Here is a 17,203-nt window from a genome sequence, read left to right on the forward strand (position 1 = left end):
AATAGTTGAAAATTGGTCAAATCATGCTCAGCAGTCTTTGTAGAAGTTGTTTGAAAGTCTTCCTACCTTTAGGAAAAGCAGCCACATTTGTTTGTTGGTGGATTGATGCCACTGGAATAAATCTGAAAGACTCTTAATATCAACATGCTTTTTAAAAAAATCTTTGTCAAACTCTGTCAAGCAGTTTTTGAGAAGTTGTGGAGTTTGGATTTTTCTGTTTCAATAATGGTGGACATATATGATAGTAGATCAGCAATATCTAAAACAGTATGCTGTCACTTTTTAAAAATTCTACTAAGTGCATTCTGAGGTCATTTTAGTTTTTTAAATTTTTGTAATTATGGTGGACATGGTTGATCATCATGTGAAGAAATCTGAATCAACTTCATGCCAAGATTCTTCCCATTAACTTCTGTTGAGAAGTCACTGCAAGGCTTTTATATTTTTAGTTATGGTGGTCATATCTGATGGTGGATCATCATCAACTGAACGACACGCTAGGATGCTCTTTGTCAGTCGGTAAAAATCTGAGCTGTAAAGGTTTGTATATTTTAAGCAATGACTATGACATCTGAAGTTGGACTGCCGTCATTTAAACATTGTTAAGTTTTACATGCGAAATTTTGTATCAATTTCTATTTAGCATTTTTTTTAAGACTAAATCATTTAAAGGTTTTCAAATTTTAATGGTGGCTAAATTGGATGGCGGGTCAGCATTATTTATAATGAATCTGAACAAAGTTCACACAAGGATGCTGTCAGATTCCTTACATCAGCTGAAAGTCACATCTTCATACCTGGATTCTATGTAGCTGGAAACATGCATACCAGATATCATCACCCAAGTGGCACTGAATTAGATGATTAGGTTGCTGAGGTATCACAATAACAAGAAGTATTTACATACTGATGATGCAGTGCCATTAATAGTGTGTACCAATCAGGCACATCAACTTTGTCTTGTATCTGATCAAGCAACATTTCTATACGTGAACAAGGTGAGTAGGTCATCTAATATGTAGTTTTGACTACTTAATTAGTGAATTTGTTAAAAAATATTTATAACTTCATAAAGTTTTTATGAAATCTTCATCATATACTTGAAAGTTCATTGTAAATCCCAATATATTTTATCAAAAAGAAAGCTGCCAAATTTAAATATGTATAAATGTCCATGATTAGGAAGACTAATCCTTTTCTGCGATAGATCTATTTCCATGGAACACCATTGGAAGAAGGAGAAAGACTGAATCTGATACACCAAAGGTCAAACTGATGGAGGGATGGAAGGGTCCATTTACATAAATGTAAACAAAGATGAATGAAGATGATCCACTAAAGTTAGTTTATTACATATCAGTGTACATTATCATGTTATAAACATTAGAAGACAATAACACATTTAAAAAAAAAGTAAAATGTTTTTGGCAGGTTAGACAAAGTCTACCTCGTTACACACATCAGCCATATTCAAACAATTCTGACATCACTTCTTACTGATGTCTATTATAAAGAACATCATCTCTGATACGGCCACTTTATATCAGTCAAACCTGATTTTATAACAGTACAAACTACAACATACTGTTTGCAATGCAGACCCCATTGTGATGTTGTAATCTCCGAGACATACTGTTTAACAGAATAACAATTTCTTATGATTTCTACTAATTTCTATTCTAAACTTTCTTCATGCTAAAATTAAGATAACCACTCCTGTATTTGATAATCTTGGAAGATTAATGGTGTTTACAGTCACACACAAAAATCCATGATAATGAGAGTAAATCTACATCTAATCCTTAAATACAAAATTAGTATTAATACTTAAATCAATTAAACTTTGTTTTTCAAGCTTACGTACTGTATTTACTTGTGATATGATCATTTTTATGCAAGAATGGCCTTCCTGGTCCATTACAAATGACTGTTCTATTGTACATGAGTAAATACTTTTATGGTTTTTTCGGGGCGTTTCTTTTAACAACACTTGTATGACATTATTGGCTATATCATGCTGAGGGAATGGGAGCTATGTGCCCTTCCCAAGGACACACCAAGGAAGTCGACCCAAACTGGCCTAGGCGGGTATCAAACCCATCCCCCTTGGATTATGAGCTACCATGTCTCCCGCATGACCAAATAAGGGTTTAGTGAAATGAAATCAACAAATGCTTTTATATACACAACACCTTAACTCTGTTCATGATGATATCGCAGTTGCAGCTGTGACGAAAAAGTGATCCCTTCAAAGACAATATAAATGTATGCAGATGAATCTAATTATGATTTACTGTAATTATCAAAGCTTGTTGCAAATTACTTTTTACATAACTGACACAATTATGTTAAGTCTATACAACAAAATTTATAAAATAAAAAGCAATTCTGTTAAAAATAATTTGACTGCAAGCAGAGATACTACATTAATATGTATAATAAAGCATCAAGAGCAAAAAAGGTTTGCAAATTTTAGCACGACTCCTGTACTGAGCAATCATGTTGATTACATCACAAATACTGATGCAAATGAACTACATCACACAAATTTCTAATTAAAGAAAATTTAAAGTTGAGAATACACTCAATTTACTTAATCTGCACAATTAAAGGTCCTAAAACATAGTGATTTACAATAATCAAGGGAAAAATATCGTCAGTCCTGTAGAAACAAACAAAAACAAGACATTGTTTAACAATTAGGATTTGAAATACATTAGCAAATATGAAGTATACAAAAGATGAACCAAGATATTCTTGTTACATATACCAATACAAAAGTGTCTTGATTACCTTGTACTCAACAAATAAATCTTTCTAACAGTTGAAAAGCTTATCAAAAGAGCCACTGACACCAGTATGGAAATACTTTTCATACAGCCAACTACCATTATCCCATTACCAACACATTTCAAATAAAACACATCAAAAGAAAATTCATGGAGCTGTTGAGCAGTACTTGCAACAATGGACAACTTGAGGTACATGAATTGTTGTAATTAGTAAGTGTTAATTATAAGGTATTCTCTGCATCTGCCTTTGGGATATTTAAAAGAAGACATTTTTTATATCCAGTAATATGCAAATACCAGATATGTTGCTACAAGTGGGCAATATAATGGACTGGTATAAAGTCTGAAAAGTAATGCTAAGAACACTGTACATTTTGAATATTTAATACACACTGTATTGGAAATTTTCACCCATTATCAATTTCACTTGTAAGCCTACACAAATTGTCAGTGAAACCCATTTTATTTAAAGCAACAATGGATTGCAACAAGCTACCACTAGCTGTCAGTTAGTCAGGCTCATTTTATTTAAAGCTCCAATGGATAGCAAGCTGGACTTGGTTTAACTTGTTACATAATTACATTTGGTTATGCTAAGCCTGTCCGAGCATTACCTTGGCCAAGTGTACAACATAACATACAAATTCAAACTGTTATAACATCATTATCTCAGTTTTGGGGAAATTTCAATAAACTTGCAAGTGAAAATGTTTGATAAAATTCTGATTAAGACTGTTCACTTGATGGGAGAAGAATTGTTTTATTATATATTTTGAACCAGCAAAATTCTGTTAGATATTCAATGATTCACTCACCTGTACTTAATTTTCAACAGAATATTCATAAGTTTATCATCTTCCATATGTGATACTTTTCTCGGGTGAAAAATTATGTAAAGCTACACTCTCAATTATGACATTGACTTTTACCGATAATGACATTCAATACTTTAAGTATTTCAGGCATACTAACATAGCATAAAGCTAGACTGTCTGATTAAGATATGTTCTACTTGCTAACAATGCGGTTATTTACACAGTCATTACAATTAAGGTCTACTGGTTAACGGCAATACTGATAATCAAAAACTCTGTAAAAGCACACGTTCTGAAAATTTAGCACTAAATTATCAACATGCCATTTCCTAAGAAGACAAATGTTTTATTCCAAAGAAATTATATTTTAAGGAAGGACACTTAATTCATTACATACACCAAATACACTTGCTTCTAAGTTAGGTCTAACTTCAAACAACAAAGACCCTGATCTGCCATCATAAAGATCAGGGTATATGTTGCTTATTCTAAGGATACACCTAATAAACTGCAGAGCTCCAGATCCGACTATATAGTACTTCATGGCAAAAACAGGATGCTGTTGTTGTTGTAGGGTTTAACACCATTTATCAGCACAAGATAAGTAACACAAGGCGACCAGTATAAATGGTGGAGGAAGAACTAAGGGAAAAACCCCAAAAGAACCACCGACCCACGAAAAGATACTGGCAAGCTTTCTCACATACCCACATTGGCCAAACCCGAGACTAAACCCCAGGCAGACAGGTGAGATGGCAGTGATCCCTCAAAAACATGATGTAAAATGTACATTTAGTCAATCGTTGTTTCATGTGATTTTATATTGCTAATATACCAACTTAGCTGATTCCTGAAAGCTACATTATCATTAATAATCCTAATTAACAATAATACTTAGATTTCTTAACCAATATGAACAGACAGCATTATTTTACTATGATAAAAAGTGTAATGTATACAAACAGTAACACACACAAATATTTATACAAAACAGTTTCCTCCAGAAAGTAGCCACTGACTTTGTGTTTACAGCTTGTGTCACAAATCTGCTATATAAAAAAAACATACCCCATGGATGTAAGGTTCTTCAGATGATTTGACTGCTCATAAACATACTGCAATTTCTTATAGGATAAAACCAATAGCCTACAAGCTGAACAGTTCTGATTTTGCATCACAACTAAATATCCTACTATAAACAGCAGAGATTAGGTGAAAGACAACTACCACTAAACACAACTAAAATAGCTTTCATACTAATTAAAAGTAAATATCTATTTAATATAGTTATTTTTCCAAATAACATGTCCGTTTTCCTGGGGCTTTATATTAATAGATGTAAAAACAGAAACAATTAACTAATTAATTGAAAGAAAAGATATTGTGACCTATATTTAGAAGAAATGTCACTTCAAACATGCTAGTAATGAGACAGTATTCGAAATATGATGCATGCTACAGTGTACTAGTGCATTTTCAATGCTATAAAAATAAAGCATTATGCCTCAGCATGGCAGAATCCAAAGCAAGACTCAATACAAATCACTAAAGTGAATCATTTTATTGTTGTAAAATCACTCAGTAATGTCCACTGTATATAAAACACCTTATCATGACACAATCTTACCAAGAACTATATAAAAGTGAGGGACCAATTTAATTGGTACTACAAGAATTAAGATCGACTTCTACTCCTGCTCCAGCTGCCACTTAAACTACGTCGACGTGACCTCCTTGGAGTTCGACTCCTACTTCTACTATAGCTGCTGCTGCTGTATCTGTGTCGTCTATAACTGCGTGACCTTGACCATGATGATGAGCGTGATCTACTACTTCTGGAAAATAACAAAGAGCAAATCTTAGAAAAACAAATTATCTCACCACAATATATCCTCATCCATCCCCTGTACATACCACCTATGGTCCAACTTTCATACTGCTTGTGTCATGTTAATATCATTGCTCATATATCAGCAATAAACATACAACTCATGGCCCAACATCACGAGTTTCATCCAACTCAACATCGTCACACCTTATTAAGCTTTCATGGTAACACAAAAAAATACCGACTGCATAAATTCAATGCATAAAAAAAAAACACTTCTACACAAACTGATGGATGTGTGTACTAAGTTTGCTTCAAAGAGCTTTAATGGTTAAGAGTTTATGCTCTGAAAGTAATATCTTTATGGACAGAAAGATAATGGATAGGCAGACATAACAATAGCTTTTGTATCGCATTCAAAGGGGGGGGAGGGTTTAAAAGAAATATATTACTGGGCAAGAAATATAGATTGTGCACATTCATGAAAATAAAATCCAAATGAAATGACCGACACAAACAAAATATAAATTCTATAAAAAAAATTCCATTCCAACATCACCTTAAAGGTTCTAACATGAAAAGATGAAACCAGCTACAAGACTGTGTCATGAGGTAGCAACAGTGGGATCACAGATACACATTTCCAATACTCACAAAGAATCCGACCTTCAGTTTTGATAGGTCTGCATAATCACTGTTAATGGAGTTATGAATTATGAGGATGTATCTCAAAGGAACACTGGGAATATATTGCAAATGGGAAAGTCCTTGCTTATGTTCCTAGTCTTCTGTTCAAACCTGTGAACATACAGTATTTCTCAACTTCAACATTATAGCATGATGTACCACAAAATACTCTGGGAATAACTTAGGTGTGACCCCTTTACAAAAGCATTAGGGGCCCCGAGTGGCCGAGTGGTCTAAAGCGCTCACCGTTCCAGATCACTGCCATCTCACCTCTGTCTGCGTGGGTTCGAGTCCAAGACTCAGCTAGCGTAGGTACGTGGGAAAGCCTGCCAGTAGCTTCTCGTGGGTCAGTGGTTCTTCCCTGGGTTTTCCAGGGTTCTTCCTCCACCAGTTATACTGGCTGTCGTGTATAGCCTATCTTGTGCTGAAAAATGGTGTTAAACCCTAGAACAACAACAACAAAAGCATTAAGAAGATGGTACAATTTTTACCTCTACAAGATTTGTTTGTTGTTGAGTGTGATTTATATTTTTAATGTAGCTGTAACAATTTTCAGTCATATCGCTACAATGTCTACTGTGTGACAGTTTATAGTTATGTCTAGCACTGGGGCATCATACTGCAGACATGTAGTATGATGTCCCACTCAGTCTCATTATCCTGACACCAAACCAATCAGTCCTAACGCTAGCCTCTAAATGCTGAATGACAAGTGAGGCAACTGTCAGTACCATTTTAAAAAGTCTTTGGTATGACTCGGCCATGGTTCAAGCCTCTGACCTCCCGCATCCAAGTTATACGCACTAATCACTAGGCCATTTGAGTAGTTGTTTTTTTTAAATTTATTGTTGAAGTCATTTTTAAATATGTCTGGGAAATTGCTTCTTTTTTATTAAGGGATGGTTCCTTTTGTGTTTTTTGCAGATGTAATGTAAAGTGCTCTTTAAGGCAGAAATGATAACAAGAAGCTGTCTTTGCAGCAGGAATAAACTGAGGCCTAAGATGGGTCTGAGATTGTTCACTTGATTCCTACCTGCCCAAAAGCAAAATGCAAGAGCAGTTGGGTAAGAAATCTGGGGATAGTTTGGGAGGGTGTATCCGTATTATGAGTTGTTAATATTATTTAAGAAATGCATTCAACTCCAAAAAAAGTTTTTTTTCTTCAAATACATTACCCAATTATTATACTTTTAGTTAGAATAAGTAAGAGGTGGAATTACATCCCTTTATCCCAGAAAAGGACCATCTCTGGTCCCCTACAGTATATGAGGCAGTTTTTAATTCTTTGATATAACAAGACTGAAGTAGTGTGTTATTCTAGGGCATGGTTACAGTGCCAAATTTCCTCCCTCAAAAAACCAGCAATCTCAGTGGTGCAAAGAAACTGCCAAACAATCTGGAAAAGTATGTTTTGCTGCTGCTATATCTAAGCCTTTTAGGATGGAAGATCTGTGAGGTGAAAGCCAGAGAAAGTTTACTCTGACCTCTATCTCAATGCTTGTACAATATAACTAAGCGAACAAGTCACTTGAATGCAACACTAGTAGAGATTGCCCGCATGAGCCGAAATGCGTAATAATTTCATTTCATCTTCAGTTAATTTTCTGTATGAACAATGAATGACTTGTCTTATCCAGGACAAGAGAGCCTGAGCTGAAATACTGACCTTCTTTCAAAGGAAAAAATAGACACAATCTCCCACTTTTTACAGGCTCAGCTCATTTTAGATATCATGTCAAAGCCTTCACCAGGTCCTGTCAACAGTTCAGGGGTGAGGGTCCAACATGGAAAGAGGTTTTACCACATGAGACGGACTTGCCCAGGTCTAAACTGGGGGGGGGGGGGGGCACATGAGTGAAGAGTTTGTGGACCCCCTAGGCTAAAATAAAGCTTACACACAAACATACAGTCACTTGTCACTAGAAATTTGAATTCAGTTTATTCTTGCACATGTTTAATAGTTATTATGCTCACTTTGATAAAACAGACACACAGACGGTCTGCTTTGGTGTCTTTTCAAGAAAAGTCAGAGCCATTTAGAAATTTTGGAAAAATGCCCCCCAACAATTGACCTGATCTGGTCCTGCTGGCCATGAGCTAAAGCCTATTCTTGCTAATGAAGGCAGGGGATTCAATAATAGATCAAACTATCCTCACAAAACTGTGGATAGTTTGGGTTGATTGACAAGGCATATGTTTTGCTGATCCTGCCTGCTGAAGTATGTCATGTATGAGAGATGACCCAACAATGCTTGATAACAGTTTAAATGGTGTCTTATTCAACTATGTCAGAACGTATGGTACTTTATTTTAGCCACAGAACCAAAACCCTTTTGTCACGATAGATCAAAGTTCACCAGAAAATGAAAGAGGTCTGTTTTGTTCTACATCCACCCTTCCACAATGACACTTGTCTGAGACTGTGGAATTATATCATTTTATTGTGATGGAAAACAGGCATAATGTTAAGTTCAATTTACTGTATAGCATTTCAACTCAAACATCTTCATCTGGATAATACTTAAATACATGCAGGACCCATATGTTGTACTGGACATGTATGTTATATCTGATGTACAGTGGTCCCCCTCTTATATGGCCACCCCTTCTGCACCAGGAAAGTGGCCTTATAAGACAGGTGGGCTTTCCAAAGTGGGACAATGTTTGTGAGATGTATATGTATATGTATATAGTCGGAAAGCTACATATAACTTAAAGCAGTTAATATCTTCATTAATTATTAAAATGTTCTTCTTGTCTTAGAAACAGTTATTTCAAGGTAACATAAATTAATAGTTCTTATTCTTAGGCATGGAATGTGAGTGGGATATTGTTGGCATGTGCATTACAAAACATAATCAAAAAATGTTATTTAAAACTTGGTACATATGTTGTGTCATATTTAAAATAATTCTCTTTCCAATTACTCCATTTTCCAACTGCTACAGAATATTCTCCTTATTTTTTACGATCTTGTTTTAGTCTTTCCAAGAGAAATTCTTTCAGCAAGTGAACTCTCCCCATTGTCTTCATGTCAAATAACTTTTACCTTTTTTTTTCTAAAGTATTATTTCTTTGTTTATGTGATGACATGTTAAAGTTTTGTAATGATTTATTCCTAAGTTGCTAATTGTATAATACTGCAATTTAATTCTGCAGATGAAAATTTTATTGAAGTAAAACCTTGTTATAAAGGAAGTGATACATGTACTGTCAAGTGATTTTTCGGTCTTTGTCTGGTACCCTGTTTTGTTCAAAGTTTATTGTTTCTGTGTGTATGTGTTAATCCACAAAATCAAACTTTAGCCTATCTGACCATTTTATGATATTGACAACTGGATCGGTCGTAATTTTCAATTTAAAAATATGAAGCCCAAAGCCTTATCAAAACATTGCTGACCCCATTTCCTGCGTCAAAATAATATAATAATAACATAAGTTGTACATGTACTTTAGTCAACACTTCTTTCAGTAATGAAAACCTGACACCCGGAAACACACATCATGAAAGAAAATCAGATTAGTTACCTTACCCAAATTAAATATTGGTTCTGGACACATATTAACAATAAAATGTGGCCACTTGTGAGGGGTAAATTTTACATTTGTGCAACAATATGTTGACCACTGGTCATGTAAGGGGGGTGGCCTTTCTTGAGGGGTACTTTTGAACACAAGCTCATCGGTGCCAAGGGATTCTGGCCATAAAGAGTGGGTGGCTGCTGGTCAGTGGGGCTGTTCATGAGGAGGACCCCTGTATCTGTTTACAGTGTACAGCCTGCTAGACTGTGCATTACTATGTGTAGTCCAATATGTTTGTGAAGATCTGCCTCATGTAGCATGTTTGTGTACAAGTATTTACCTACATCAGTGGAGTGAGCGAAAGTGTTCACCATAATAGCATGTGCATTGCAATTTGGCATGCATTACTAACACCGCCCTATCCTCCCTTCTCTCAATGCTGCAGTCCATCAAAAGTCTTCCTAGAGAGCAGCTGTAAAACCCTCTCTAGTATGTAGCACTTGTAGAAGATTGTATATAAATATAAATATAATCTTCTACAAGTGCTACATAATAGAAAGAGTTTTACAACTGCTCTCTATGAAGACTTTTGATGGACTGCAGCACTGACAGAAAGGAGGATAGGGCGGTGTTATATTTTAATTATTTCTATTTCATTCACAAGAATGGTAGTCTACATAGAAGTCTTATATCTAGGAAGGACTGTATATAATTATGGATATTTGCATTAAGTATGAATTTTGCAAAGTTTGTATTGTATTGTCTCTATTGAAATTCCTGTTTGCATTTGTACTTGAATGTTTGTTTTATATGTTGTAGGTTTAACTGGTATCTATAATTTGTCTGCAAATAAATATATAGTGGATGAATTGTTGTTATTCAAGCACCCAGTCTATATTAATCTAACTTGGGAATGATTTCCTGTATGAAATGACATGAGGCCAGTTTAGTTGTGCAGCTGTAAAGTGTAATCAAAAATGGAAAACTATGTGCATCCAGTACAATAGTGAGGGGGCTTGTATGGTTGCCCTATCACTAATAAAGTCTCTGTAACTTGTATACATGTGAATGTACATGTATTTCAACAATGACCTTAGGCAATATTTCCTTATGCGACAGATGGGTTTATCCAACAAAGTCAAATGAAATTGCTTTCATCAAATCAACATGAATAGACTGTTTTTGTTGGTGCTTATATCTGCAGGCTGGAAACAGGGTCCTTTATTTTCCACACATGGATCATTGTTAATTGGTGTTCTGAATTTGTTGTTTGCTGCAACTATAAAATCCATTAAAATGGCAATTCCACATACAACAATGCAGGTTCACACTAGGGTGTGATTCAGCAAAACAGTCATTATATTGACCTAAATTTGCAGATAAAGCAGAATGGACCTAGCATTTTCTTTATTTAATATCTTCTTCCCTCTCCAATTAATTTTCAGGTCACTGAATTCATTCATATTCTTGTGGCCCCGAGTGGCCAAGTGGTCTAGGCCTCTGCTAGTTAGAATAAAATGTTTATTCTTGGATATCATCCTTTAAAAGTAGAAAGAACTTACTTGAACCTAAGTACCGCTCAAACTTTAGACAGTAACCTATTTTCGAGGTTACCAACTTTTGCAACTACAAAACAACAATTTTGCTGAATCAAAAAAAGAAGACAAAGTTTTATATTTTTATCACGCTGACAGCATTTCTTTCATTGTTATATGACTCCAAGATTTAGTAAAATATTTCTAAATTCTGACCTCTCATCACACTTCTATCTATTTTCCCACCATTTCACCTTATATGAGCTAAAGAGAAGTCACTTCACTTAAAAGTCTGAGACTAGCATGATAGTGAATTCACTGACATCTGTAATTTTTCCCCAACACCATACTCCACATATTATTTAAAGTAGTCCACGTTTGTAAAATCCATGGTTACTGTAAAGCTCAAAATGAAACAATCATTAAAAAATGATGTCATCAAAATGCCATTACATTTGAACTAGGTGTAATAAACTGTGATAGGGAACTTAGGAAATTTGAATTGGGTGTAAACTGACATTGTTGTGCTTCAGTTTCTTATTATAATAAAACAGTAAAAAATTTAGACAATTTTAGTAATGGTGATAACAGTCATGTGATCCTGTTAAAAAAAAACATCATTAAGTCAATAAACATAATACGAGATATTTGGAAATTATAAATGATTTATGATTTGCTGTATATTAACCGCACAGGTTTTCTTTTGCAGAATGTAATGTGATCTCAGTAACAATGTTATACTGCAAAAATTAACATGCCAGCATATCCTTTCCTTGCGCATGTGATAAGGGGCAACTTTCAACATGTGCCAATCTGCTGTATTTTTTAATATTCATGTTGCTATTATTTTATTACTGATGGGTCCTTTTCCCTCAATACTTTTTTATGTAATGATCTGTACCTGTGGATAGATACTAAGAGTAGCACAAGAAAATGCAAACAAACTTGCCTTAGCTGCATAAAAGTATAAACTTTTAAACTGTTCAATACTCTAACATTAAACAAGCAATCATTGTCAACATGAAGGAGAACAAAATGATACACCAACAGAACCACAGTGATATAAATATCCCCCTCCACCCCTGTATTAAGCTTTCAAAAACTATCAAAACAAAATCTTTACATTTCCAATAACCATAACAATCATGACAGTAACTATACTATCACTTTTTCCAAGAAAGTAATATGTGATCCCTCACTATAATGCTGCTGGTTGGGGTGAGATATATGTGTGCAACCTTATAAAAAAGTTCACCTTATACTGAAGCAGGTCCAAAATCAAAGTTATGTCCACAACCATTATACGAGATGTACTACACTGAGGGACTTTGCAGAGAATAACCATGTGACTGTTGTCTTGCTACCTGCTAAAGAAACTGAAAAAACAATCATATACCTTGATCTTCGTGATGAACGTGATCTTGTGCGAGAGCGATAGTCAGAGCGTGTCCTTGATCTGCGTCTACTTCGCCTGTAATGGGAGCGGCTTCTGTTTCAAAGGCAGAGAGTGAGAAAGGCATTATATCGAACTGAGTAATCTGAATTTACTTGGAGGCATTATATGGAACAAAGTAATACGAATTTACTTTAAGGCGTTTTATTGAACAAAGTAATATAATTTACTTGGAGGCATTATATGGAACAGAATAATATGAATTTCAAGGCATTATATGGAACTAAGTAATATAAATTTATCTGGAGGCATTATATCAAACAAGGTAATATAAATTTACTTGGAGGCATTATATAGAACAAAATAATATGAATTTACTTTAAGGCCTTTTATTGAACAAAGTAATATAATTTACTTGGAGGCATTATATAGAACAAAGTAATATAAATTTACTTGGAGGCATTATATGGAACAGAATAATATGAATTTCAAAGCATTATATGGAACTAAGTAATATAAATTTATTTGGAGGCATTATATCAAACAAGGTAATATAAATTTACTTGGAGGCATTATATGGAACAAAGTAATATAAATTTACTTGAAGACATTATATAGAACTAAGTAACATAAATTTATTTGGAGGCATTATATGGAACAAAGTAATATAAATTTACTTGGAGGCATTATATGGAACAAAGTAATATAAATTTATTTGGAGGCATTATATGGAACAGAGTAATATAAATTTACTTGAAGACATTATATGGAACTAAGTAACATAAATTTATTTGGAGGCATTATATGGAACAAAGTAATATAAATTTACTTGGAGGCATTATATGGAAAAGAATAATATGAATTTAAAGGCATTATATGGAACAAAGTAATATAAATTTATTTAAAGGCATTATATGGAACAAAGTAATATAAATTTATTTGGAGGCATTATATGGAACAAAGTAATATAAATTTATTTGGAGGCATTATATGGAACAAAGTAATATAAATTTATTTGGAGGCATTATATCGAACAAAGTAATATAAATTTACTTGGAGGCATTATATGGAAAAGAATAATATGAATTTAAAGGCATTATATGGAACAAAGTAATATAAATTTATTTAAAGGCATTATATGGAACAAAGTAATATAAATTTATTTAAAGGCATTATATGGAACTAAGTAACATAAATTTATTTGGAGGCATTATATGGAACAAAGTAATATAAATTTACTTGGAGGCATTATATGGAAAAGAATAATATGAATTTAAAGGCATTATATGGAACAAAGTAATATAAATTTATTTAAAGGCATTATATGGAACAAAGTAATATAAATTTATTTGGAGGCATTATATGGAACAAAGTAATATAAACTTATTTGGAGGCATTATATCGAACAAAGTAATATAAATTTACTTGGAGGCATTATATCGAACAAAGTAATATAAATTTACTTGGAGGCATTATATGGAAAAGAATAATATGAATTTAAAGGCATTATATGGAACAAAGGTAATATAAATTTATTTAAAGGCATTATATGGAACAAAGTAATATAAATTTATTTAAAGGCATTATATGGAACAAAGTAATATAAATTTATTTAAAGGCATTATATGGAACTAAATAACATCAATTTATTTGGAGACATTATATGGAACAAAGTAATATAAATTTACTTGGAGGCATTATATGGAACAAAGTAATATAAATTTATTTGGAGGCATTATATGGAACAAAGTAATATAAATTTATTTGGAGGCATTATATCGAACAAAGTAATATAAATTTACTTGGAGGCATTATATCGAACAAAGTAATATAAATTTACTTGGAGGCATTATATGGAAAAGAATAATATGAATTTAAAGGCATTATATGGAACAAAGGTAATATAAATTTATTTAAAGGCATTATATGGAACAAAGTAATATAAATTTATTTAAAGGCATTATATGGAACAAAGTAATATAAATTTACTTGGAGGCATTATATGGAACAAAGTAATATGAATTTACTTGAAGGCATTATATGGAACAGAGTAATATAAATTTATTTAAAGGCATTATATGGAACTAAATAATATCAATTTATTTGGAGACATTATATGGAACAAAATAATATAAAATTTACTTGGAGGCATTATATGGAACAGAGTGATATGAATTTATATGAATTTATTTAAAGGCATGATATGGAACAAAGTAATATGAATTTGCTTTAAGGTGTTTTATCGAACTAAGTAACATAAATTTACTTGGAGTCATTATACTGAACAGAGTAATATAAATTTACTTGGAGGCATTATATGGAACAGAGTAATATAAATTTACTTGGAGGCATTATATGGAACAGAGTAATATAAATTTATTTAAAGGCAATTTATGGAAAAGAATAATATGAATTTAAAGGCATTATATGGAACAAAGTAATATAAATTTATTTGGAGGCATTATATGGAACAGAGTAATATAAATTTATTTAAAGGCATTATATGGAGCAAAGTAATATGAATTTATTTAAAGGCATTATATGGAACAAAGTAATATAAATTTATTTAAAGGCATTATATGGAACAAAGTAATATAAATTTATTTAAAGGCATTATATGGAACAAAGTAATATAAATTTATTTGGAGGCATTATATGGAACAAAGTAATATGAATTTACTTTGAGGCGTTTTATTGAACAAAGTAATATAAATTTACTTGGAGACATTATATGGAACAAAGTAATATAAATTTACTTGGAGGCATTATATGGAACAGAGCAATATAAATTTATTTAAAGGCATTATATGGAACTAAGTAATATGAATTTACTTTAAGGTGTTTTATCGAACAAAGTAATATAAATTTACTTGGAAGCATTATATGGAACAAAGTAATTTAAATTTACTTGGAGGCATTATATGGAACAAAGTAATATAAATTTACTTGGAGGCATTATATGGAACAGAGCAATATAAATTTATTTAAAGGCATTATATGGAACTAAGTAATATGAATTTACTTTAAGGCATTTTATCGAACAAAATAATATAAATTTACTTGGAGACATTATATGGAACAAAGTAATATAAATTTACTTGGAGGCATTATATGGAACAAAGTAATATAAATTTATTTGGAAGCATTATATGGAACAAAGTAATTTAAATTTACTTGGAAGCATTATATGGAACAAAGTAATTTAAATTTACTTGGAAGCATTATATGGAACAAAGTAATTTAAATTTACTTGGAGGCATTATATGGAACAGAGTAATATAAATTTACTTGGAGACATTATATGGAACTAAGTAATATAAATTTATTTGGAGGCATTATATGGAACAAAGTAATATGAATTTACTTTAAGGCATTATATGGAACAAAGTAATATGAATTTACTTTAAGGCATTATATGGAACAAAGTAATATAAATTTACTTGGAGACATTATATGGAACAAAGTAATATAAATTTACTTGGAGACATTATATGGAACAAAGTAATATGAATTTACTTGGAGACATTATATGGAACTAAGTAATATAAATTTACTTGGAGACATTATATGGAACAAAGTAATATAAATTTACTTGGAGACATTATATGGAACTAAGTAATATAAATTTACTTGAAGACATTATATGGAACAAAGTAATATAAATTTACTTGGAGACATTATATGGAACTAAGTAATATAAATTTATTTGGAGGCATTATATGGAACAAAGTAATATGAATTTACTTTAAGACATTATATGGAACAAAGTAATATAAATTTACTTGGAGACATTATATGGAACAAAGTAATATAAATTTACTTGGAGACATTATATGGAACTAAGTAATATAAATTTATTTGGAGGCATTATATGGAACAAAGTAATATAAATTTATTTGGAGGCATTATATGGAACAAAGTAATATGAATTTACTTTAAGGTGTTTTATCGAACAAAGTAATATAAATTTACTTGGAAGCATTATATGGAACAAAGTAATTTAAATTTACTTGGAAGCATTATATGGAACAAAGTAATTTAAATTTACTTGGAGGCATTGTATGGAACAGAGTAATATAAATTTACTTGGAGACATTATATGGAACTAAGTAATATAAATTTATTTGGAGGCATTATATGGAACAAAGTAATATGAATTTACTTTAAGGCATTATATGGAACAAAGTAATATGAATTTACTTTAAGGCATTATATGGAACAAAGTAATATAAATTTACTTGGAGACATTATATGGAACAAAGTAATATAAATTTACTTGGAGACATTATATGGAACAAAGTAATATAAATTTACTTGGAGACATTATATGGAACTAAGTAATATAAATTTATTTGGAGGCATTATATGGAACTAAGTAATATAAATTTATTTGGAGGCATTATATGGAACAAAGTAATATGAATTTACTTTAAGACATTATATGGAACAAAGTAATATAAATTTACTTGGAGACATTATATGGAACAAAGTAATATAAATTTACTTGGAGACATTATATGGAACTAAGTAATATAAATTTATTTGGAGGCATTATATGGAACAAAGTAATATAAATTTATTTGGAGGCATTATATGGAACAAAGTAATATGAATTTACTTTAAGGCATTAT

General features: G+C 32.0%; 1 protein-coding gene across 1 annotated transcript in view; it reads right to left on the reverse strand.

Annotated features, from left to right (window-relative positions):
* Positions 1–1,322: 1,322 nt before the first annotated feature.
* LOC149792351 (uncharacterized) overlaps positions 1,323–17,203 on the reverse strand; it is a 40,618-nt gene continuing 24,737 nt past the window's right edge. Inside the window, exons 6-7 of the mRNA XM_089970926.1 lie at positions 12,576–12,668; positions 1,323–5,442 (exon numbers count right to left, since the gene is read on the reverse strand). Coding sequence (XP_089827052.1) covers positions 5,283–5,442; positions 12,576–12,668 — 253 coding nt within the window. The 3' untranslated portion in view covers positions 1,323–5,282. The remainder of the gene's footprint in view (positions 5,443–12,575; positions 12,669–17,203) is intronic.

The sequence above is a fragment of the Sinohyriopsis cumingii genome, chromosome 9, assembly GCF_028554795.1.
Source record: "Sinohyriopsis cumingii isolate HCF-2022 chromosome 9, ASM2855479v2, whole genome shotgun sequence".
Classification (NCBI taxonomy): Eukaryota; Metazoa; Mollusca; class Bivalvia; order Unionida; family Unionidae; genus Sinohyriopsis; species Sinohyriopsis cumingii.